At 50.3% G+C, this 22,926-nt stretch overlaps 1 protein-coding gene across 1 annotated transcript in view; it reads right to left on the bottom strand.

Annotated features, from left to right (window-relative positions):
- Positions 1 to 20,338, bottom strand: part of LOC105515542 — a 29,093-nt gene extending 8,755 nt beyond the window's left edge. The window contains 18 exon segments of the mRNA XM_011947365.1: positions 8 to 433; positions 601 to 652; positions 8,241 to 8,460; positions 10,869 to 10,980; positions 11,653 to 11,753; positions 12,597 to 12,724; positions 14,365 to 14,438; positions 14,766 to 14,797; positions 17,634 to 17,767; positions 18,574 to 18,646; positions 18,935 to 18,955; positions 18,957 to 19,083; positions 19,085 to 19,392; positions 19,394 to 19,947; positions 19,950 to 19,997; positions 20,000 to 20,151; positions 20,153 to 20,305; positions 20,307 to 20,338. Coding sequence (XP_011802755.1) covers positions 8 to 433; positions 601 to 652; positions 8,241 to 8,460; positions 10,869 to 10,980; positions 11,653 to 11,753; positions 12,597 to 12,724; positions 14,365 to 14,438; positions 14,766 to 14,797; positions 17,634 to 17,767; positions 18,574 to 18,646; positions 18,935 to 18,955; positions 18,957 to 19,083; positions 19,085 to 19,392; positions 19,394 to 19,947; positions 19,950 to 19,997; positions 20,000 to 20,151; positions 20,153 to 20,305; positions 20,307 to 20,338 — 2,747 coding nt within the window.
- Between the last annotated feature and the right edge of the window lie 2,588 nt (positions 20,339 to 22,926).

Genomic DNA, 22,926 nt, shown 5'->3' with positions numbered 1-22,926 from the left:
GACGTACACACGCCCGCGGACCCTTGAAAAGGCGGCGCAGGCGGCTGGCAGCGTCAGAACGCTCCTGGGGATAGGGAGAGTACCTCCTAACTTGCTTGGGGTATGCGGGAGAGGCTGGGCTGCGGGGAAACTTCTTTGCGGAGTCCTATAGGCGCTGAAAGCACGGGTGGGCTTCGGTGGGGTCGTGGAAAACCTTTTCCGTGCCTGTGACTGCTTGGTGGGTGCTCCCCGGGCTCTCCTTAGTGACTGGCTCCGGGCGTTCACGAGCCGCCAGCCCTCCTGCTCGGGTTTTGTAAGCAGGAGAGGGATGCTTTTATTTTTTTTCTTACAAAGCACGGTTAAGTGCCCTTTCTTGAAGTAGTTGTTGGCAAGAAGAATGTAGCGGTTGCTCTTTGTTAGGTCTGAACTCGTGTTGTTTCTCTCAAAAGTTAAGCTTTTAAAAGGGAAAGGCCTTGAGGGGGAGGCGGGGGAGCTACCACTTTTAAGGAAGCTAAGGGTTATTTCCTAAAGCAAAACAATGAGCCCCACTTCTAAAACCAGGGCAGTGGCTCAGTTACTGGGGGAGAACAGGCTGTGAAGCGTCCAAGTTTCAAGTCTCACCTTTCAGTAGGGTGGGTACAAGTTTTTCTCGGGGCTGTAGGGGCTAGGAGGACTGTAAAAGGAGAAAGCAAAGCACTTGGGGGGTAGCTAAATGTTGCAAAACCCACGCTTAGTGGTTCCTGCTTTGCTCTACTCTGGAAGGTATGTTCTGCTTAGGGTTGTATCCAGGTCTATTGCTACCTACTTCTGTAGAATAGTTCTTGTGGCTCACCTGGGTTAGTGGCCATGTTGCCTGTCTCCTCACCTGTTTTCCAGGTAGCCGAGTGATCCTTTCAAAGTAGAAGAGTCTTTCTTAGCTTGTCTGTAGGGGCTCCAAGTTTCATGAAGTAGAAGTTAATCTTGATAAACGGTCCATTAGGCTCTGGGTGATAGTCTCTGGGTCACTTGAGTCTCTACTCCCCCCGCTCCCCCAATCTATCTTTGCCTTGGGTACTGGCCTCGGTAGGCCATTTTCCTTGAAACTAGTTTCCCGGAGATCTACTTGGCTGACTCCTATGTACTTCGAGAGTATTGCTCAAATGTCACTCGATAAGGGTCACCTGTCTTATTCTAAATCGCAGCTTCAATCCTTTGCAAACACAGCTGCTCCTTCCCTGTTCCTAATTTACTGATTCTCAATAACTGACACCTGGGAGATGCTCCAAGGGATGACCCCCCCACTCCCCACCCACAACCGTTAATCAGGAAGTAAATCGGGAAGTAATGGATATGAAGGTAGCTTTAGCGAACTTGAGGGGCCGTGGAGAATGTTGTCTTTGTACAAAAGATTCCTAAAGCAGACGTAGCGGCCTACAAGCCGGGACTGGATCTGCTCCGATAACTTACAGCTTATCAAACCACCTTAATGAGACCCTTAGAACAAGTGATACAACTGCAGTCGCTGCTAGTGCATTTTTGTAACAAGGCTGTTAAGAAAACTAAGGACCAATTTCAAGCTCTTGCAAGCTGGTAACCTTTACACCTGTGCATAAAGCCTTGCCGGAGTTCACACTGAAAATGAGTCGAACTTGAGTAAAACATTCCTAAGCTACCAGCTGCTGGGCTCTACAGCTTATTTTTTTAGCTTCGAAGGAAGTTAAGTGTTGGAGTTGCAGACGTTTTAGAGTGGGGGGTGGGGGAGCTGTTTGCGCTTCGTCATTTGAGTCTATGAACGTGGCACGAAATATGAAGAGTTTGAAAAGATAGGAAACACTAGGGTATGTTCCAGGCTTTTCCTTGTGGGACGAGTTCAGTTTGCTGGTCTCAGCTGTGTAGGAGCTCTTAACACTTGAACCATGTTTCCTGTGGATCCAGCCCTATTCCTTGGGCTCCCCTAGTCCCCACTCATGCTTTTGTTTAGTGTACCCTGTTGTGCTGTGCCCCAACTGAATTCAGTAAAGGATGGCATCATGTTCCAGTGGCTGAAGAGACCCAGAGCCAACAAACACATACGGTGTATGGAGGGAACTTTTGAATACAGGGTGGCCCAGAGCAGTCGGCTGGACAGAACTGCTCTTCATAAAGCAGTTGATACAGATCAGGTGTGCTTGCATTCCCAGGGTGTGGGCTAAGCTGCTGTCAGGTGTCTAGTGTAAGGGTCACTGCCAGTTGCTCTCAGGTATCTGCCATTAACCTCCTAATAGGATGGGGGATCCTGATTTGCATACGCCAGTGGTTCACATCTCTGGGGACCCAGCTACTTCTCGGGCCCTTTCTGGGACTAGTTGTCTCCTGGGAAGCTCCATAGGAAAGTCTGAAAGGCACCTACTCACACCAAACCACAGCCAGAATAAGACCTCTTTGCCTTCCCCTCCCCTGCTGACTTAGGTGCTCCTGACAGTGACCAGCGTCCTTGCATTTCCAGCTGCCCTGACTAGAGATCTCACCCCCCCGACTTACGTTAAAGCCTTCACCAAATCGACTTGCTTTAGAAACCTCTGCATGTATGGAATCTTTAGCACAGAGCTGCTCAGTGTTCTCTTTCACCTGGGTTATCCTAACCACTTGCTGACCAGTTTATCTGTATCTGCTTGGAGCCCCTCACTGCAGCCAGGGTAACCTTAAAAGCCTGCTGAGCCTTGGTAGCCTGGATCTCAAGATAGAGACCGAACAATCCCCCCGGGCTGCTGAGACCGGTGTGCCGAGGCCCTGCCTGGCTCAAGGAGCCAGTCTCCCTGGGTCATTCTGGTACCTGTCTCTGGGTCTTCACTGGTAATCTCAGTTTAAGGCCAGTCCACCCTCAAGCTTATACTCGGTTTGTTACTGGTTTACTTGACTGCAGGGTTCATCAGTGTCTCAACTCTCCCCTTTCTGCCCGAGATGAGAGCAGGGACCCTATTTCTCAAGCACTTGGTGCAGGGCCCACCCAGACAATTTGAAACAATGCAGGTGTGCCTGGTTGATGAACGGCATGCTTTTTAGACAGTGGCAATTCTTTCTCCCTTTCGTTGTGTGAGTGAGCAACACAAGCATCACCTGAAATTGTACTTAATTCTAAAGTGGCAGCGATATGCTCTTGAAACTTAGAGCAGCTGCTACGATACTTGAACTTTTGACTACCTTTGGGGTAAACTAGCTCCAGCTGAATTGGGTAATTCAGGCAAACCGCTAATTGGTCTCAGGTGCTAAGGAGCTGTTTGACAGCTTACCCTCGGAGGGAAAACAAGTTTCGAGTTGGTTCCTTGAAGGCTTTTATGTAAGACAAACACTGGGGGCGTGTGGCTTTCTGGAATGCACCTTGTCCTCTGAGCACGCTCTACCTGAGTCCTGGCTTCTAGAGCGGTAAATTGTAAATACATCAGAGATGTGTGAGGCTCCTGGGAAGCTTCAGGGAGGAACAAAGCCACAGGACAGCTCTGAACTTCCCTACAAAGCCTGTCAGGCTACTTCCTCACTTTCAGACCTCCATGTTTTGTCCAGGCTCGGAGGAAAAGGGGGTTTTCTTTTTCCTGTTTCTTCAACTGTATCAACCCCCTAGGAAGGGCCCTGTGCAAGCGTAGTGCTGCTTCTATAGCTTACCTTGTGGACTGAACTCCCACCCTACTAAAGACTGTTGGGTATGGGGGCGGGGGAAGCCTGTCTCTGACCCTGCCTTCTTGGCAGCCTGCCCCTCTAGCAATTTCAGTCCCTTTCCCAGGCCTGTCCCTGCTACTTGATAAGTAAGCTCAGGTCATACTCAAAAGTTCTCTGGAGTGTCTCGAGTAAATCACCGTTCTGTACCACCTTAAGCCAGTCTCGCCACCTCCACCTCCACCTCCCATCTGCACAGGGAGTGGAGTGGTTGCCAGTGAGGCCTCTATAGAGGGTCTGAAACATGGTAGGAAGTGACTCCCCACTGAGTTAATGTTGTAACGCTTTTGGCTATGCAGTGAGGCTTTCAGATCTTAATTCTCAAATCACTGCTTGGATCAAGAGTCCATAGTCTGTTACTAGCTGTGAGACTAGGGAGGTTGGTGAAATGCAGGGTGAAAGAAGCTACTGGTACCCACCTTTCCCCTGGAGATCTTGGGTGGGGCCTGGGCTGTCCCTCCAGAGTTGAACTGGAAATTGGGCTACCTTGCCAGAAGTGCTAGATGTCTTGGGCAGAGGACTGATAACAAAGCCCTTAACCTGCCAGCATAAACCTTATGCAAAAGTGTTAACCTGTTAACTCATTTCGTGCCTTGGCAGAATTATCTCCAACCCTGAGTGAACTCGTCACTTGGATCCCTTCTTGGGGCCTATCTGTAAATACCTTTGTTTCCAGTTGAGCAGCCCATTGGAAAGCGGATTTTGCAAATAAGCCAAATACCTAACACCTGTAAGCTGCGGCAGCAGCTTGAAATCCCTGCAGGTCGTGGAAGCTTGGGCATAGCTTTTCAGTTGTTACTGAAGTGAAGATATACTTCTAAACACCTTAATAAGCAGCATAACTGTAGTAACATAGTACAGGGAATATATATCCTACTTGAGTCACCCTCATTTCTTAACCATACGTTCAGGCAGTGAAAACTTGTCTGATCAAGATCCCGGTGAGGGGTAACGAGTTCAGCCTTGAGACTTGGAGGCCTTAAGGCCATGTCCTGTACTACTTTGAAGCTCCTGTAGCTCCAAGGGACTCGGGGCCAGTTACACAATTCCTCTGTCCCATTCTTTCCTCTTGAACTCCCGTGAGTGATAGAACACAGTCTATTCTCCTGTCTCCCTGCTGCCTGAGACTCGGTGTGGTGCTGTTGTGAGGCCTGGTGTCGGGAGCTTCAGCCTGTCCTTTCCCGGGACTCTTCCTTGGAACAGTTTCCTTACCCTCATACTTGCGAGCACTTCCTGTGAGCCAGACACTGGGTTTGTGGGCCCTTGGCCTTCATCTTAAATCAGGGAAGGGAAGTTGTGTTGGAACTTCACTGAGTTGAAAAGTGATGCAATGAGGAGCTATAAACGGATTAGGTCTTTTCAGAGACTAAGTTGTCCCTCACATGCGAAAGGGCTGAAATGGGGATCAGATATGTAAGTTTTAATTGTGCCCGCAAATAACCAATTTTTCCAGTGAAGGTGGCATGCTCTCGGCCAAGTTCAAGGACAGCATCAGTTGCTCTCCAGTTGAAAGCTTTCTCTTTGGGGCAGCTACTTAGACTCCTAGTGTTTCTGCCTTTTCCCTCTGACTCGGGCCACAGTGCCTGGGTCTTTGCTGGCCTCCAGTTGTATGGTCAGAGGTAACGTGCTTGGCTGTTGAGCACTGGTGTCTGGCTTGGTTATGCTCATGGTGCAGGGGCTTGGCTACGTGGTCACTGGGCATCCTGTGGTGCCGTGGGGGGGGTGTCTGGGCTGAGGGTTGTGCCAGTGCCTGTTGCTAACATAGAGCTTCTCGTCAGTGAGGCTTTCTGCAGCGAGTCTCCTTGTGCAGAGCCCCTGGCCTTTGCCCATTGGCCTGAGTGCTTGGGTCCTTCCTCTGCTCCGTGGGCACAGAAACTCGAGATCTCAACACTGTGTTACTGTTCAAGACTGTTACGCACAACTGGATCCCAGCCCTCTTTCCAGGGAGTGCTTGAGGGTCTTTGAGCCCTGACGCAGCCACAGATCATCCCAGCTCCTGCCAGCACCTCCCAGTGCTGCTCCTGGTGCGTTGGTAGCGGCGGCGGCCTCTGGCCGTTTCCAAACACTTTTCTGCTATTAGCTGCCTTTGTAATCTGCTTACCCCAACACGTGGACAAAGGGTCAACTCCTATGCAAAACACAGGATGGGACATATATTGTTAGTGGAGAGGGCTCTTGTACTTGTTGCCATGGAGAGAGACTGACCCAGCTGGATGCTCTGCCTCTCCATTCTCATGCCTCCCTGTCAGGGGAGGGGGATCCAACTACAGATGGGTCTAGGGAACTGGACATCCGTTGTTCAGCTCTTTCCTCCTTTGGACTTGGGCTCTGCCTCTGGTGAACCAGGTGCTCTGATCTGTTTCCAAGTGGGTGGTGATTCTGGGTAGACATTGCCCATCCCAGCAGTGGGGATCTGTGTGGTCATCCGGGTCTGCTTGTGGCTGGGAAGCTGTACTGGTCTGCTAGGGCTGGCATAACAAAAGTGCTATGAACTGGGTGGTTTAAACAAATTTAGTTCTAGAAGCCAGGAAATCTGAGATGAAGGTGGGTGGGGTTTGCCTCCTTCCCAGGCTGTGAGGGAGAATGTTTCAGGCCCTCTGGCTTCTTGTACTCTGCTGGCATCTCGGCTCCTTGGTCTATGGGACCACCATCCCATCCCTGCTTTCATCATTACGTGCCTTCTCCCTGTGTGCCTGTCTCCACTTTCCTGTTTATAAAGGACACTGATCCTATCAGAAGGGGGCCGCACTGTTCGAGTTTTACTTCATCTTAACTGATTGCATCAGCAGCCACCCTGTTCCTAAACAAGGTCACGACGCACTGAGAAAACAGGACTTTGAGATAATGAAACTGGGTCCCTACAGTGAAGGCAGGGACTTGTCTCTCATCCTCCCATTCCTAAAGCCCCAACAAGCAGCCTCTCAGTGCCTTATGGGAGAAGACAGGCAGTTGAGTTGCGGTGACCCACCTTGTTGACTGGCAGTGATGGTCACACTGTAAAGTGTTGCCACCCCTTCTGGGGCACTAGCCCTTGGAAAAACTATGGACTAGGGCACAACCTGGATCAACAGGCCAGGTGCCTGCACTACATCTGCCAGGCAGAGGAATCACCGAGGAAGTGATGGAAAAACTTCCCTGCCCTGGGTTCTGGCTTTCATCCTAAAATGCTCCTAATGCAGCGGCCTTAAAACACACGGCTGCCTTAACCACTGGAGCATTTCAGGAGTTGCTCGACATCTTCCCCCGCCTTTGGGGACTCTGGGACCAGTTCCTTAGCTCGGCTGCTGTGCCCATAAAAGTACTTGTGCTTCTAGGCATGACTGGAGGGTGGTGGTAGCCACAAACCAACCAGGAGTGTGCTGTCTCAATGTCCCTGGCTTGGGCCTAGGTCTAAGACAAGGACCCGGGCCCCCTTTGTTCCTGTCTGGGTGGGCTCCAGTCACTCCCGATGGCACTGCTGGGATGTGGATAGTAAAGGCCTCCCGTACACAGGCAACTCAGGCTCATGTAAAGTGAGGCTCCTCAATAAGGGAACACATCAAAGGGGAAGTTGGACGAGTGAGCTCCGACTCAGATGAGGCTGATAGACCGAGTAGCACATTCTGGAATATCTGGCAGCTGGCAGGGACTCTGTAAAAGGATTTTAATCTGTGTTCACTTTTCGAGGTACATTTGGGCACAGCTGTTAAATTGGTAGTTATGTCCTATTGGGAAAGATGCTGCAATTGTGGCCACCATGGAGGCTTCTAGACACACATGGGACAGGGAGGGTGGACCCTGAAAGACCTGGCCCTGCAGATGAGATGACCGAGGCAGTCGAGTGTTGGCAGGTCAGCCACATACCTAGTGCTTGCCTGGCACACTGTTACATAAACGATTCTCAATCCCATTTTAGGTGGTATAGGAAAGTGGTCTCATTGTTCCCCAAATTGTAGGAATGGTCTTCCAATGCTGAGTATAGTGAAATTAACGTTCAGTGTTTCCTTGTAACATCTGAAACTTGGAAACTGCAAGTGCTCAGTCGTAAGAGCTGATGCTGTCAGCCACTCGGGGTGTCTCTTCGGTTCACAAAGCTTATTTCAGCCCTCCCAAATGTTCTCCCACTCCACATCACTACCCAGCATCAAAAGGAGGCCTCCAGGCAAATGGTCTGAGTATCACCCTTGACCATGGAGGAATTGTGAAGCCAACAATAGGACACATCGATCATGTTGGAGTATCACAACCTGTGGGATTGGGTGTGAACATCTGAAGTCATGTATATCTCACGTGTCGACTGAGCGTCTATCAAACCCCAAAAGGTCAGACACGAATGCAGTATTCTGAAGCTTGGTGCTAGTAACCTATTCTCTGTGAAATCGGTATGTTACAAGGAAAAGCACAGGCTGTTAAGGCCTGGTTGTATTGGAAGTGCTTGACTGTCATATACATGCCAGGTGGCTGGAGGCACTGTGGAAACTGGGAACATGTTGACCTTCCTGTGAGAAGACCAGGGAGACTCTTGTAGGAGTCTCAAGTTGATACGTGTGAAGGATGTGAAGAGTACAGAGTATGTGATGTGCTTGGCAAAGGAATGGAGTCTCCCTGAATACCTATGTGGAATGGAAAGTAGGGCTGGAAATGGGAGCCAGGGAGAGTGACTGGGGCTGCTTCATAGGGTCCCCAGTTGCCCTCATGATGAGATGCCATCAGGATGTGTCGAGCATGATGTGGATCAGATTGACTTGTTGGCGTCACTACTTTGACCTCACTGTGGAGGGTGGGGTTAAATGGAGCAGCTGGGACACGAGTTGGGCCAGTGTGAGTGGTGGCCTATGGGAGGGTAGCAAGCCTGAGACGTGCAGGCAGGGGACACAGCACTGCCTTGGATGTCAGAGGAAAGGAGCCTAGGGACGAATCTATGGTTTGGACAGGGTGAGTGGTGGGTGATACCAGTCACTTAAACGAAGCCACCAAAGTAGCAAGGGATCTGACTGCCTCCCTTGCATGTACCATGAGAATTGATCCTTCTGTATCAACAATCTCGTACTCCTGGAAACCCTATCCCACTGAAACATCTGGGTGTAGCTGGTGACTTCAGGTAGTACTTAAGTTGTAGCTTTCCCAGACACTTTGCCTATTAAACAGTGATGCTCTCAACTTAAGTGTAAGTTGGCCCATTATTTGAGAAAGTTCTGCAGTAAAGACTTTCCTAAACAGATCCATTGCATTTCAAGCTCCTCTGTAGGGTCACAAGTACTGAGGATGTGTGGGTTCATGGTCATCTTGCTGTTGGCTGCAGATATCAAGGTGATGGCACGATCCGGGTGTACTACGCTGGGATCTGTCATCCTAACGAGTCTCAGCAGCTAGACCACTTAAGTTGTCACAAGGTGGGCCCTGATTGTCTCCTTGGAACCATGTCCCGTGTCTCCTGCTTTTTCCCTACTCAGCACAAACATCATCTGGATTTAGAATGTACAACTTGCTATCGTTAATTCCACATGAATGAAAACTGACGTCTTCATTTTAATGTTGAGGCATTAGTCCCAAAGTTCCCATAGTGCTGTATCTGACTCTAGGTAGCAAACCAATTCCCTCTGGCTTGTTAAGGATGATGATGAGCTAAGTTATGCTTTGTGTTAAAGGGAATTGGCTGAACTAACAGGGCTAAGATAGTATATAAACTTTAGTGTTGGTAAATTAGGTCTAGGCTTAAGGAGGGGGGGTATCTTGGCCTTGAAGATAAAAATTTCCATTCTAATAATCACTAACACGATCAAAACTGGTTTCACAGGATACCAGATAAAACACTTGAGGTAGTGACTTGATAATCAGCTGCTGCTTGAAGTCACTTATGCACGTAGTCTTTGAAATTTAGACTTGGCCTTGTCATTCTGTCCTTTTGAGCTGATCTGGAACAAGCTTTTAATCTAGTCCTGCAGGTGGAAAGCTCTTCACCCAGATGCATACAGGGTATAAATGTGGGTGAGTCTTGCAACTATCAGTCTAACAAGACCAAGGTATTGATAGCTCTAGCTTTGCTCAACACCGGAGTCTACCTCACTTATAAAAACCAGACAATTGGCAGGACTGGCTTTTGAGACTTGGAAACAGATCAAGGTGCTTTGCAAACAATGTTCTCCAGGTGAGGGACAAATCAACATGTGTCTATTAAATTACTGTAATACCTACAGCATAGTAGTACACAACTACCCAAGATGTCTCAGCTGAAAGGCCAAGGGTGGACTAAGACCCAGGAATACCAGGTGCCCGAGTCCACAGAAAAGCACAAATACTCTGTGTAGAATCACACGGCCTTGTGTAAGACCTCAAATCGCTAAGTGAGGCCCTACTTGTAGGGAGATGAAAAGGTGGTAATCTTGAGCCAACTAGAGAATGTGGGTAAGCTCAGATGCAAGAGGGGCGCCTCCTTACCCCTTATGACCTGGAAGGACTTGGTAGAAGTGGCATTTTGGAACTCCATCTTACATTAAAGGGATGCAAAAAAAAAAACCCTTCTATGGTAGGGGAAGTGTGCAGACCACAGGTGGAACAGACCACTACTCTGCAGGTACAAGGTGTGTGCAAGCTCAGTTATTGGGGGCTTCTAGAGGGACAGAATATACCATAGTTAAGTACTAACTTACATGATCACAAGGTCCTACAATAGGCTGTCTGCAAGCTGAGGAGCCAAGGAGAGCCAGTCCGATGGCTCTGAAACCTTGGCGAAAACTGAAGAACTTAGAGTCCGATGTTTGAGGGCAGGAAGCATCTAGCACAGTACAAAAACATAGCTGGGAGGCTAGGCCAGTCTCCTTTCCAACGTTTTTTCTGCCTCCTTTTTATATTAGCTGGCAGCTGATTGGATTGTGCCCACCAGATGTGAAGGGTGGATCTTCACCAGCCCAGTGACTCAAATGTTCTTTTGGCAACACCCTCAGACATACCCGGGATCAATACTTTGTATCCGTCAATCCAGTCAAGTTGACACTTGGGACCATCACATCCAGTGAACCACTCAGTGCCAGGGGCTATCAGGGGACTTACTAGAGAGGGCTGGCCGTCAAAGCATAGCCCACAGGGTTGCGGGGGGATGCAATTGGGGCCTTCAAGACTAGACGAGGCATTACAGCTCCCTGACAATGTCCTTGGGAAGCCTTTTGAGATGCCTTGGCAGGGAAAGGTCACCAGAGACTTTGCTTAAAAGTTTGGCTCATGTGTCATCCAGTCCCACAGACTGGCAAAGAGCTTGGGGAACGCGTGTTCTCCCAGGACATCCAGCTGGCAGCTGTGTTAATGTGGGCTATGCGGATGGAGCAGCAGGGATCCAGGGGGTCACTGCTAGTGAATCTGCAGGAAAACTCTAGTCGGCCCGGAGTCCAAGAGGGATGACTTCTGTTCTGCCATGGTGACTGCCACGCTCAAGTCGGCAGATCCAGGGACTTCTCTGGAGAACTGTGGGCATAATTTCTCATGCTTCTCAGGCTAATTGTAAGTACTTGGGTTGAATGAGTGACTGTGCTAGGCGGTTTGAATTTTATCCTCTTAACCACTGATTCCAATGTAGAGATGAGGAAACCAGCCAGTGTGTGGCTGAGTGCTTCACTCTCGTAAAACCGTAGATCCTACATGGAAAAGATGACTGAATTGCTGCATTTTAAGAACTTGAACCCTTAACTTCAGGAAGTCTTACTAGATTTTCTCATAGTTCTTGTTGATTGAATCATAGCTCTCTACTTCGTGTGACGATCAAATCTCTGCCAAACTTGGTAATCACTGTTCGTTTTTAGAAAGCCTAGCTGTTTCTGGCATTCTTTTAATGCTGACATTTCTCAGCACAACTGTGCTGGCTTTTGAGAATTAAGCTTCTTGATTGACCAATAGGACAAGCTGTTTCTGGATGTGTTTTGGAAATCTGGTGCCAGAGTCTGGGTGGTGTGTACTTGGCCCTAGGAAAAGCTGCTGTGTGTGTTACGGGGAAATTACTCAGGAGTGTTAGGGTGAAGGGATAAGTCTACTCACCTCTTCCGTGGGGGTGGACTGTCTACCCACCCTTCTGGCGGGGGAGCTGTGTTGACCTTAGACTTTGCCCTCTTAATCTTGTTCTCAGGAGGAAGTAAAGGCTAGCGTGGGTAGTGAAGGCAGTTCCTACCTGTCCTAGCTTCTGTCTTGGCACTGGGTCTGCGTGGCTGCCCTGAAAACGGTGCCCTGCAGTGTACTTCCTCACGTGCACTCCCCTGAGCGGAGCTTCCCTGCTTGTGTTGGAAGGCTGGTGCCTCATCTCCCTCCCCTTGAGGTCTTGGTGGGGAGAACCCGGTTCCGGCTGAAATTCCTAGCTGGCAGAGGCTTTCCTACTTGGCCCCCACAGCATTGTTCTTATGATCTCACAGCAGGAGGCAAATAAGTTGGGAGAGGAAGCCTCCTGGGCTGGCTAGAGTAGTGTCTGCTGATCTGTTCTGGCAGATGTGGGCTGCACAAACTGCAGGGGCTGAATTGGCTGAAGGTGTCACCTGTTACAGCCATGATGGACTCTCCCCAACAGCTGGAGTAGCAAACATTGCTCTGGCTGGAGGCCTCTCAGGTCCAAGGCTGCAGCTGGACTTAAAAAGGGGTTCCTTAGATGTTAAAACAGACTGGTCCAAACCCTGTCTCGGCAGACGTCAGAATTGGAGCCAATTTCTGCTTTTCTGTGTTAATGGGAGACAGGGAAGCCAGGACACACACCCAGAGCTAGTGGTGCAGAGAGGAGCCACATTGCCCTTAGGGGTTGTGCTTGGGAAGGGGCAGTTCAGACTGGATAAGAGGGCACGAGTGTGGGCACAGGAGCACAGCGTGGCTGCAGGGTGACCTCTTGGAGAGCACACAGATGGGTGCAGGAATGCAGTGTGGCTGCAGGGTGACCTCCAGGAGAGGGCTCAGGAGGCTGATTCTAGTGACATGGACTCTGACCCGAGGATAGCATTTACCCAGAAAACCTGCTCCGCCATAAGGCTGGCCAACTCTTCTGGATGCTGCACTCGGAGCAGATTGAATCGGTATACCTCATTCTTGAGCCTTGGCCTTGCTGGAGTCTGGGACTTCCGGGTGTTCTGTCCTGTCAAGCACAGTGAGGGGAGCTGACTTTTGGTTGTGTCAGGACCCTACTTGTCATTCTGAGCAGCCGCTATTTGATTCCCTTCTGTGTCTGGGTATACCTAGACCCTGCTTGTCACTAAGCCTCCATCACACAGGGATGCTGGACTGCTGATCAGCTGTTTATAAGAATCAGTAGCCTTTTGTTGGGGCAGTGGCTGTGGAATTCAAAGAGCAGGGCTTTGCTGGGCCTTTCTCCATGTAATCCATACAGACATTTGAGCCTCCAGAATGGAGTTCTTGGTTGGGGGCTCAATGAGACAGACCAAGTCTGACCCTCACCCCCCGTGCTGTGAGCCAGACCAGGAAGGACACTTACAGTTCCTGAGACTCCAGTAGTTTCTTATTCCATAATCGGAGTTGCCGCTACTGAGAGAAATTCTTCAATGTCCTCAGTGTGAACAGCCTTCAGTGAGCACTCATCTCGAGACATTCTAGGGGATGCAGATGGAGAGAAAAAACATGGGAGAATGTGAGATGGGGCTGCCGTGGGGGACAAACTCCAAAGGCCAGGACTGCAGGACTTGGAATGGTCCCATCCCTTCAGAGATGGCTATCCAGTATGAAGATCCTTATGGAAAAGCTGCCTGCTGCTGTTCTGAGGGAATAAACCTGAGCTCCTACCCAGTAAAACTCTCCCCATGCAACATGTAGTAAACATGAGTGAGCTGTCACCAGAACCCTCACTAGAGGGCAACATGGAAGGCAAGCCACGTGGAATGCTCTCTACCTTTCAGTTTGGACTATGAGTAGATCCTGCTGGGGTTTAACATGTTCACCTCTTGTTTGCTGTCAGTTGGATTGGATTTAGTTCTTCCTGCATGACAGCAGTGAAGATCCCATTAGATCGATTGCCTCTGATGAAAGCTATGCCCCACTGGGAGGAATCGTCATCCTTCACGGCCCCTTAGATGGGCTAAGAATCCTCACATTCAGGGCACTGTGCTCACTCTGCAGCAGGTTATACAGAAGATGGGAACACAGTTGTGGGACCCTGTGTGGGAGTTGGATGTGGGCAGCCTTGGGACTTAGTGGTCAGGTCTGTGACTTATGGGGACAGTGGTTGTGCTGGTGAGACTGAGGCAGAGCTCTTGCTCTGGTTTAAGCTCCAATTCTTTGCCAGTCCGTTGCAAGACTATATCTCAGGAATGTCGGTTAAAAAGGCTGTGCTGCAAGGAGATGGCCTGGGAAGGGGTGTGGGGATGGACACAGGTGGCCTTGGAAGTGTAGGGACCTGCCCCAGCTTTCCTCCTTACTCAGGATACATGGTTTGCTTGTCTGCCAGTATCCTTGTTCCAAATGTGACCTGATGTTGGCAGGTCCAAAGAAGTGGTGGGGGAAGGCAAGAGATCCAGAAACACAAGTCGACTGCAGGCATCTGGATCCTACCAGCTTTTTGAAGGGCTTGAGTGAAATGCTCAGCCTCAATGAGATGTAAAATGAATGTAGGTCGAGGTAAGTTCAAGAAAACCAGAAGGAATGCCTCCAAAAGGGGAAGGGTACAGTCTAACTTAGTCACATGGCCTGACCTCACGGAACCTCCCCTGCCCAGCTCTTTCAGTAAACACTTTAAGGAAGGAAGGCTTTTAGCTGGGCTCATACTGCTTTCTGAAGTGTCATCTTCCTTGAAGACCTTGGTATGGAAGGGAGAGTCCCAGATAGGACTTGGGGCAGCCCTGAGGACACAGCCAGTCAGAGCCAGTGGGGAGCAGTCAACTCAGCACAGGAGGGAGCAGGACCAGCAAACATCTGACAAGGTGAGACTCTGGACCACGATGGGACGAGATCAGCTGGAGTCCTGTCCTGGGAGAGCTGGGGCACCTGGGCAAGGTGGGCAGACGGTGAGCTGCTGCCTTCAGTATTTCACTTAAGGAATGCCTCCCTCCACCCACCTCCATCCATGTCCTCTGGAGTCTTAGTGTTTGGGTAGGCTCTATGCTGAGCCCCTCTCTCATGTGGATTGGTGACTCCAAGACTGAACTGATGCCAAGCTGTGTCCTTACCAGGCCTCAAATGGGAACATGTTCTGGAATTGCTGAGGGACATAAACACTGAAAACCTGGATTTCTGGCCTACTGTGACTGAGGCAATGAGGACCCGAGGCAGGTGGACACGGGTGGGGGCCCTCTAGGCAGGGCAGCTGCTAGGAAAGGGCTGCAGCGGGGTGGGGGGGGGGAGGCGGGCAGGATCTGTATGCCTTGAAAAGGACTTTCCTTTTGGGAGTTAAACTCGGAAAATGGGTGCCAGGTCTGCTTAGTTTTGGGGTGTAATTGGACATGTTTCCCCATGGAATGAGATGCTAGTGAACATGTTATATATAGAACCAAGACTTGTGACCTGGCTGAACATGGGGACAAGACTTACTAAGATGTCCTATGTGACCCTGATCCTACCGGCAGCACATACTTGGGAATCTCACCCCGGACAAGTCCAGCACTGGCTCAGCCCCTTGTGGGGAGGATGTGTCCTGTGGGGTGCTTAGGTCTGGTAGCCTTGCTGCCCCCTTGTGAAACAGGCTGGAGTTGTCAAGCCCCTGGACCTGCCTGCAAAGGGATCACTGATAAGCTTGGTTATCTTTTGGTGTTACTGCCTGATGTCTTGGAGTGACAGCCCATGACTGATGTTGTGGCTTGATAACCAAGCAGGGTGTCTTTCTATGGGTGGTGCTGACCAGCTGTCTGGGGGGCATCCCAATTGACGTGGGATTTTTCCCACTTTTGCCTGCCTGCCTTTAAAGTGAGATGTCCTGGAGCTGAGCCTGAGGTGGGGTGTGGGGTGGCTGCAGCATAAGGTGTCTGCTGCTGAACCGGGGGGATGTCCTAATCCAGAAATCTTGCCTTGGGCATGCGGATGCCTGGGTCCCCAAAACTGACAGCTCGTAGTCCAGGGCTTGGATGTCCCCTTCCCACAAAGGATATGAAGTCGGCTCATGCTAGGAAAGAGACCCCCTTCTAGGCAGATTCAGCTGAGACTTTTCCCAAGGCAGACAAGCTGGGTGGAAACACCAGGAGGCCACCTGGCCTAGCTCGGGAAAGGAACCTGGCAGGAGCCCAAGCCTGTCATCACAGGAAACACGACAGTCTCCATTATGTCCTGAGCCTATTGAGAACTGAGGAGACTTGGGTACCTGTTGAGTTGCCAACAACCTTCAGCAGCCTTGAAGTCTGTTAGTCACTTCCAACGCTGCTTCCTGGTCTGGTCTTGTCCTTAACTTGCATCAGAATTTGCAGGCTTCCGGAAGAGTTGCCTTTATCTCCAGCCAGCTTCCTAGGCTGCACAGACTAGGAAGCATTCTCAAGGTGGTCCCTGGGTGTTGAGGGGAGAGGGGCTCAAACAGGATGCAGCAGGAATACCGTCACAGCAGGTCTTTCTTGGAACTTGCACCGCATCCCCTACTATGCAAGGATGCCATGTGAGTGACCTCGTTTCCAGCTTTCTGGTTTTTCTCACCTGATGAATGTCAAAGTTGTACCTTGTTAAATGTAGTTGCTGCCTGACTGGGAGCTCAAGGCAGGGAAATAGTGTAGTGCTGATGAAGACAGACTTGTTTTTGTCTGTGTTTAGGATCTAAAAACATCCCACAACTACTTCTGGAGGTGTTGAGGGTTAGGGTTCAGTATCCTGTGAAGTACAGCTGAATTAACATACTGCTAGATCCCAGGATTCCAAGTATACCAGGGTGACAATTTGACCAGGGACACATGGGAGGGGCCATGTTCCTCTGGTCATCTTTCATGGTGGACAGAGTGATCAATAGAGGGCCTTCAAGAGCTAAGGACTCTTCTACCTTGAGTGGGATGAGGCTATTAGCTCCTGGGTGACCACCTGTGTCTGGGATGTTCCTGGATTCCATACCCCTGCTGATCCTTCATCTCAGTGTGCACTCCGTCTCAAGATGCCAGGAAAAGGAGATGGAAGTGATGAGGAAGGAGGGGTGGGTCATAGATCTGGCCCTCAGAAGAGGGGGCAAATGACTCACTTCTGATACCCAAGCTCCAGACTTCTAATGACCTTGATCCTGAGGTGGTTATAAACTCGTCAGCTGTTGCTGCCTTCTGGCTGAACTGATCTTAGGACAGGAATTTCATCTCTTCCAATAGGGTATCTACTTCAAAATGGTTTTATCACATAGTGGCTTTGCATTGACTTTCATAATCCCACATAGATTTCTGAAGATACTTCATACCAGCTCCAACTAGTCTTCACTGGGCTTGGCTCTAACTCCATGTCTGTCGCTTGACCTCTTACATCAGACTGGTGTTCAAGTCATGTCCGTGGAGATGATACCTAAGTCTCTTGGCAATAGAATCGGTATATAGGTGAGGGTGGTGGTTATTCATGGGCTTTCCTCACTGATGGGTCCCTGGAGGCCTGAGGCTGTCCACAGATGTCCCTGAGCTGGATGGGGCTCTTTTACCGAGGGTTGTCCCAGGATGTTGTCAAAGAGAATAGAGAAAGGCACACCTTTTGGAGCCGCGTGGTCTTTGCACCGATGGGGGATTACTATAGTCTCAGCAGTTGAATACCCTGTCATCAGATAAGATTAACTTTAGAGTTGTTTGCTGTCCTCACTTGAGAGCCCACTGCAATGACTGAAAGGAAGTGAGGTTTTCAACCCTTTCTTCCCTTGCCAATCTCAGTGGAGCCTGACTTGAGGCATCCAGGGCAAGAGTCGCTATGCAGCCCTAGTAGGGTTGGAGAGGATGCTTGTCTGCTGTTAGTCCCTGGCCTGGTGGACCCAACCAGGGCTGTCTGATCCTGTATGCCTGCTTCCTGTCTCGGGGTTGTCCTTACCCTCAGCAGTTGGGTGCTCTGTGGAATGTACTGGAGTCCTGCCAGACGAATTCCCAACAGACCACATCACACCTCACCCTGAACACAAGGGGCACGTGCTTTGGGGGCTGGCATGCCAGGAATTTGAGGCGGTTCTTACCTAAGCTTTCAGATGTTGGGGTGCTCTTCACGGGTGCTGTTGCCACTATCTTTGGAGGTAGAAGGAAGATTCCTGTGGATAATGGAATGGGTCAAGTGCATGCAGGCCTAAGGTGCAGGGAGATGGTGGCTCTTGGAACTATTATGCTGAGTTGTCTCCAGAAAGCCTTCTGGATGTCTTGACCCTCCTGGCATCTGAGCTCTTCTTGCCTGTGGTTGTGTGGCCTCAAAGTACACAGCAGCCCGTGGGGGAGTGTAGGCTCCACAGCTCCTCTGACCCTGGGCTGGGTCCTGCCATATCACTCAGGTTTTGCTCTTAGATTACTTTGCACTTATGTTCTAGGTGTAGATGTCTTGCTTATACTACTTGGATTTGAGCTTCCTAATCTTGGAAAACTCCTGGTTAAGTATTACCTCAAATACTTAAGTGAGGCAGGAATGGTCAAAAGAGCAGGAGCTTGTGTTCCCATCCCCGGGTCGGTTGGGCCTGTGTAAAGTAGCCCACAATCCTTGTTAGAGTCCTGGGTATATTTTAAAATACCTTCCCCTGCCAGAGGCATGAGATTCTTCCATTCTCAGTTGAGACTAGGTGTGGGGCTCCTGGAAATACAGCCCAAGTCATTATGGTCCTTGGAGTCTGAGCTCATTTTAGACTACATTGAGCCTTTACTCAGTTATCAGATAGTCAAAATTGTTCCTGCAGGTACTTTTCCCTGCTCGCTGTGACACGGTCCTCTTATCTAGCTCTGTACTTGCTGGCCAGTAGCTTGCCCTGTTAGTAGGTGAGCTGCTTTTTCCGAAATATTAAACTCAAATGAACCTGAACAAGACATTTTTTTTTTTTTTGCAACTGTGGGACTGCATTAGCTAAACAGACACCAGCTCCAGCCACAGGCTTGGACCAGCCAGCTGAGAGTGTGGCCTCAGACACGCCGGCCAGGTTCGCTGCTTCCTGGCCACGGTTGGAAGTAGTGTTCAGGCTGCCCCACCTTGGTCTAGTCCCAGCAGGCGCCCCCACATCTGGCTCTGCTGTGGGAGTGAGAACAAAGACCCTGCCCGCCCTGCTCCTGCTGCCCCGGGGGCTCAGCCGGCACCCACCCTCCCAGGGGCCTGGGCAGGGGCTGGGTTGCAAAGCCCTCCCCCTCCTCCTCCTCCTCCTCTAAGCCAGATGGAAAATGAGTCTCCCAAGAGTCTCCTGGGGAGCAGGACGGAGGCCTGCCCCTCCCTAGCCAGGGCCCACAAGAGGGGGATGTCCTGAGGGGGCAGAACGACCAACCCCCAGCGCAAGACATCCTGGTGTACAGCGGCCCTGGGAACAGCCCATACTGCACCCAGGAGCATATCCTAAATGTGCAGGGGCCAGCAAGGCAGGGGAAGGAGCTGCTGCCAGGTCCATGAGGTGTGGGTATCGCCTTGGACTTGAGAAGGGGGCACTCTAACCCGTGCCCAGGCCCCTCCGCCTTCGGCAGGAATTATCTTCTCTTGGTGCTCCTGGATGGCGTCCCGCACGGAGGCGTCTATCATGGCCTCGGTGAGGACCCCGTCCTTGGAGGCATACGCCCTGGCCTGCCAGGACAGAGCCAGCTTAGCGATCTCCTGGCCAGACATGCCCTCCGTCAGCCGAGCGATCTCTGAGCACTTCCTCTTGTAGTCAAACTGAGCCAGCTTCAGACGCCGCTTTCCTTCTGTGGCCGGCTTAAAGAACATACTTGTCAAAAGACATTCTCACCGGGCTCTCCCGCTCCTGCTGCCCCGGCAGGTCGAAATGAACCACTCTGTCGATGTGGTTGCAGATGTCCCCATAAAACTGCTTGGGGTGGTGACTGGCCAGGACCAGCATGAATTTGTTGCTGCGCTGCCTTGTGTGGTTTAGGAAGGCGTTCTCCGCGGCTCTGAGGTGGTAATTGCTCATCTCAGCGCCTTGCTTCCCAAGGAAGGCGTCCGCTTCATCCATGAAGAGCAGGAGGCCGCGCCGGCTGGTATTGGCCCAGTCAAACAGCTCGTGCATGGCAGTCACGCCTTCCCGTCCCATGAGGGCCACGTCCTCGCCTGTCATGATGGCGTAGTCCATGTCCGAGTTCAGGGCGAGATTCTTTGAAAACAGCTTCTTTGTGCTTGGTGGCCTGTACATCAAGACGTTCTCGTATGGGCTGCGGTCCTTCTTAGTGTTACTTGTTGCTATGACAATGCCGCGCACCCGCGCTTCCAGGCTGGGACTCGGCACAACACCTTCCAGCACGTCCTGGGGCCGAGGAGCTGCTGGCGGACCTGGAAGGGGTGCCGCTGGGCCTCCAGCACCGTGATCGGGACTTCTCATTCACTAGGGACGGCTTCCACAGCCGAGCCGCGATGAAGCGGCCCCGGCGGCTGTTCCATTCTTGGCAGAGTAGACCCTGCCAGCCAGCCAGCAGCGTCAGCCCAACCACCGTGGCTGTCACTGTGTCCCGGTCTGTCAACGGCACGGAATCTTTCCCTAAACACGGTGACAGCTGTCCTAATGGACGCCAAGAGGGTCTGATGGTGCTTCTGCACGAACTCCTGCTTCCGTAAGTTCATCTTATTGACAAGTTGTATGAGCTTGGACTGTTGCTCCGGCTGCAAAGTTTGCTTTCATCTGCACCAGATTCACGGCATCCTTCGACATGGCCTGCAGGTGCAGAGGCATGGAGGGGCAGGTATTAGGATACAGGGATGACTGGGTGAACAAAACATTTCTATTTCAACCATGTTGAAGTTTACAGTTGGTGACATCGCAAGTACAATGTTGTGCATCTATCACTGACTTGAACTAGTTCTTCACCCCACCAAGAAACTGCAACCACTAAGTAGTAATGTTTTCCTTCTCCCTTCACCCCCAGTCACCTCCAATCTACTTGCTCTCTATAAATTTGCCTATTCTGGATATTTCATAAGATAATGGGTTCATATCAATTTCTATCCACATTGTTGCATATCAGCTTTTGATTAACAATCCATTGCATGGAGATGTCGGTTTCTTGGTATCGACATTGGGTTGATTTCCGTGTTCTGGCTGTCACGAATAGTGTTGCAGTGAACATTGGACATGAAGGTGTTTGCTTCAATCCTTTTGCAATTATCTTAGGGTAAATAAGAGTGGAACTGCTGGATCATATGGTAATTCTTAGGTTTTTGAGGAACTGCTTCTGGAGGTGGTTCTAGCTGGAAGACTTAATTCCTGAGGCGCCTGAATAAAATCCCCTATCACACCTACAGTCCACGTGGCAGTAACGATTGAAATTAGAAGTGTATCTGCTTCACAAGCCTCTACCCACATTGTTAGGTCTGTTCTGACTTCAGGGAAAACTCAATAATTGGTAACAAAGAATACCTGAAAGGGGATCCATCAGTCCTCAGATCTGGTGCCTGAAGGATCAGACTTGAGAAATCGGTCCCCAACTTGGACATCGAATTCTCAAAGATGCCTTTACTTTGGTGACTTCAGGTTTTGAAGCGGATGATTATCCACGGGCAAACAGAACAGGCTGAGTTTACTCAGTGTCTCGTTACTTACGACCCTTTCTGTTCTGCACTGAACATGTGGTACCTGGCTTTGCTAGACTTGGCGTTTCTGGGCAAGGTGCAGTTTCCTTAGGCAGCTGTTCCTAAGCCTGGAGTAGTTCTCTGCTTGTTGTTGTTGTTCTTGTTTGTTTTTTGGTTTTTTTGTTGCTGGTGTTGTTGGGTCTTTTTTTTTCCTCCTCCTCCTCAGGCTTTTGAGTGCTCCTAACTGGTGTTAGTGACCAGTGATGTTACAGGCTTATCTTATAGAAAGGGCATGTCTCTAAAATCCCTGTGGATGGAGGCCTCTCTTGACACCCTAACTTCCCTAGACTGACACTGTGCAGGGGTCCCAGGAGCATCTTGGGTAGTCACCTGCAGCCTGACAGGCAACTGCTACTTAGAAGCAGGATGTTCTAAACATGGGAGCCTCCTAGAAGCAGGCCCCCAACTCCGGGGGGCCACCCTGGGTAAGAAGCTCCGTGTGCTTATCTGAAGGCACACAGTTGGGCCCACAAGGATTGGCCATGTGGAAGAAGGAAGGTTCCTATGGCCTGCTGACTTACCCCTTGACCCTAGGACTTGACCATGGGGTGCCCTTATCACTCCTGGGCATGGTATCCCTCCTTATAGACAAGAGCATCTCCTCCAAAGAGTTGGCATCTAGCACTCTTCCTGGGAGGCTGAAGGCTGGCAGATTGCTTCCGAATGGGAATCTGCTCCTGTAGAACTCACAAGACTCTCTTGGACTGCAGGGAAGAGGCTCTGTCAGTCCTTGTGCTATGATGTCCCAGGGAAGAGACTGTTGGCAGGGAATGGTGAAGAGGATTCAGCCTTTCTCCCTCACAGAGAGGGGGCAGTTGGGGCCCACAAATAGTAACTTCCCTCCAGCATCCCTGCTCATCTCCAGCCTGATCTCCAGAATTGTGCAGTCAAGGGCCAGATGTGTTGGGGGCTGGGCTATGTGGTTCTGCTTGTAGGGATGTTTGGCTGGGCAGGGCTATGAAAGCAACTTGGAAACAAACCAGGGTGTTTTCTTCATCAGTATCGCATACATCAGTCCTGCTTTTCTGAACTTCAAATAGCGTGAACTGTGACTGAAGAAAACTTCTGAAGCATGAACTCTTCCATTAAGCATAGCTTTCTTATCAGACTCCGAAATGGCTCATCTAAGCCCAGTGGCAGTGGGTTTGACAACCGTCCCCTGAACTTGCTGCTTATTCTATTCATCTGTTTGACTGTATCTTTGTGCCATAAAGATGAAGCCATTCTTTTGGACATTGAGCTTGTCATAATTCTGAAAGTGGTATAGGCTTTCAAATTGGCCCATCTCTACTTGCTAATACACTTTGGAGCGGAAAGCATGGATACTTCTGTGCCTCCACATACGCACTTTCATTTGTAACCTCTAAGGAAGGGAACGAGTTACAGAAAACACTTTCATGATGAATTCTAAAGGTTCTCTTAGAAACACTTACATTATGCAGTGAGCTTTTTAAAAGCAAGCCTTTTTAATGTGGTCTACATACCACATTGCCTACTCAAGTTTGGAAATTTTTGGCTTGAGGCTCCAGGAAGACTGACCCAGCAGTAGATGTGCTGGATATGAATATCGATGGGGGAGACTAGGAGACACAAACTTGGAGAGATGGAACAGGTTCAGACTTGCTCAGTGTCCAGTTACTGGTAGTTAGCACTTGTGCTTTTCTTGAAATG

This window comes from Colobus angolensis, unplaced genomic scaffold (assembly GCF_000951035.1).
Source record: "Colobus angolensis palliatus isolate OR3802 unplaced genomic scaffold, Cang.pa_1.0 Scaffold262, whole genome shotgun sequence".
NCBI classification, from domain to species: domain Eukaryota; kingdom Metazoa; phylum Chordata; class Mammalia; order Primates; family Cercopithecidae; genus Colobus; species Colobus angolensis.
This window is presented reverse-complemented; position numbering and strand designations above follow the sequence as displayed.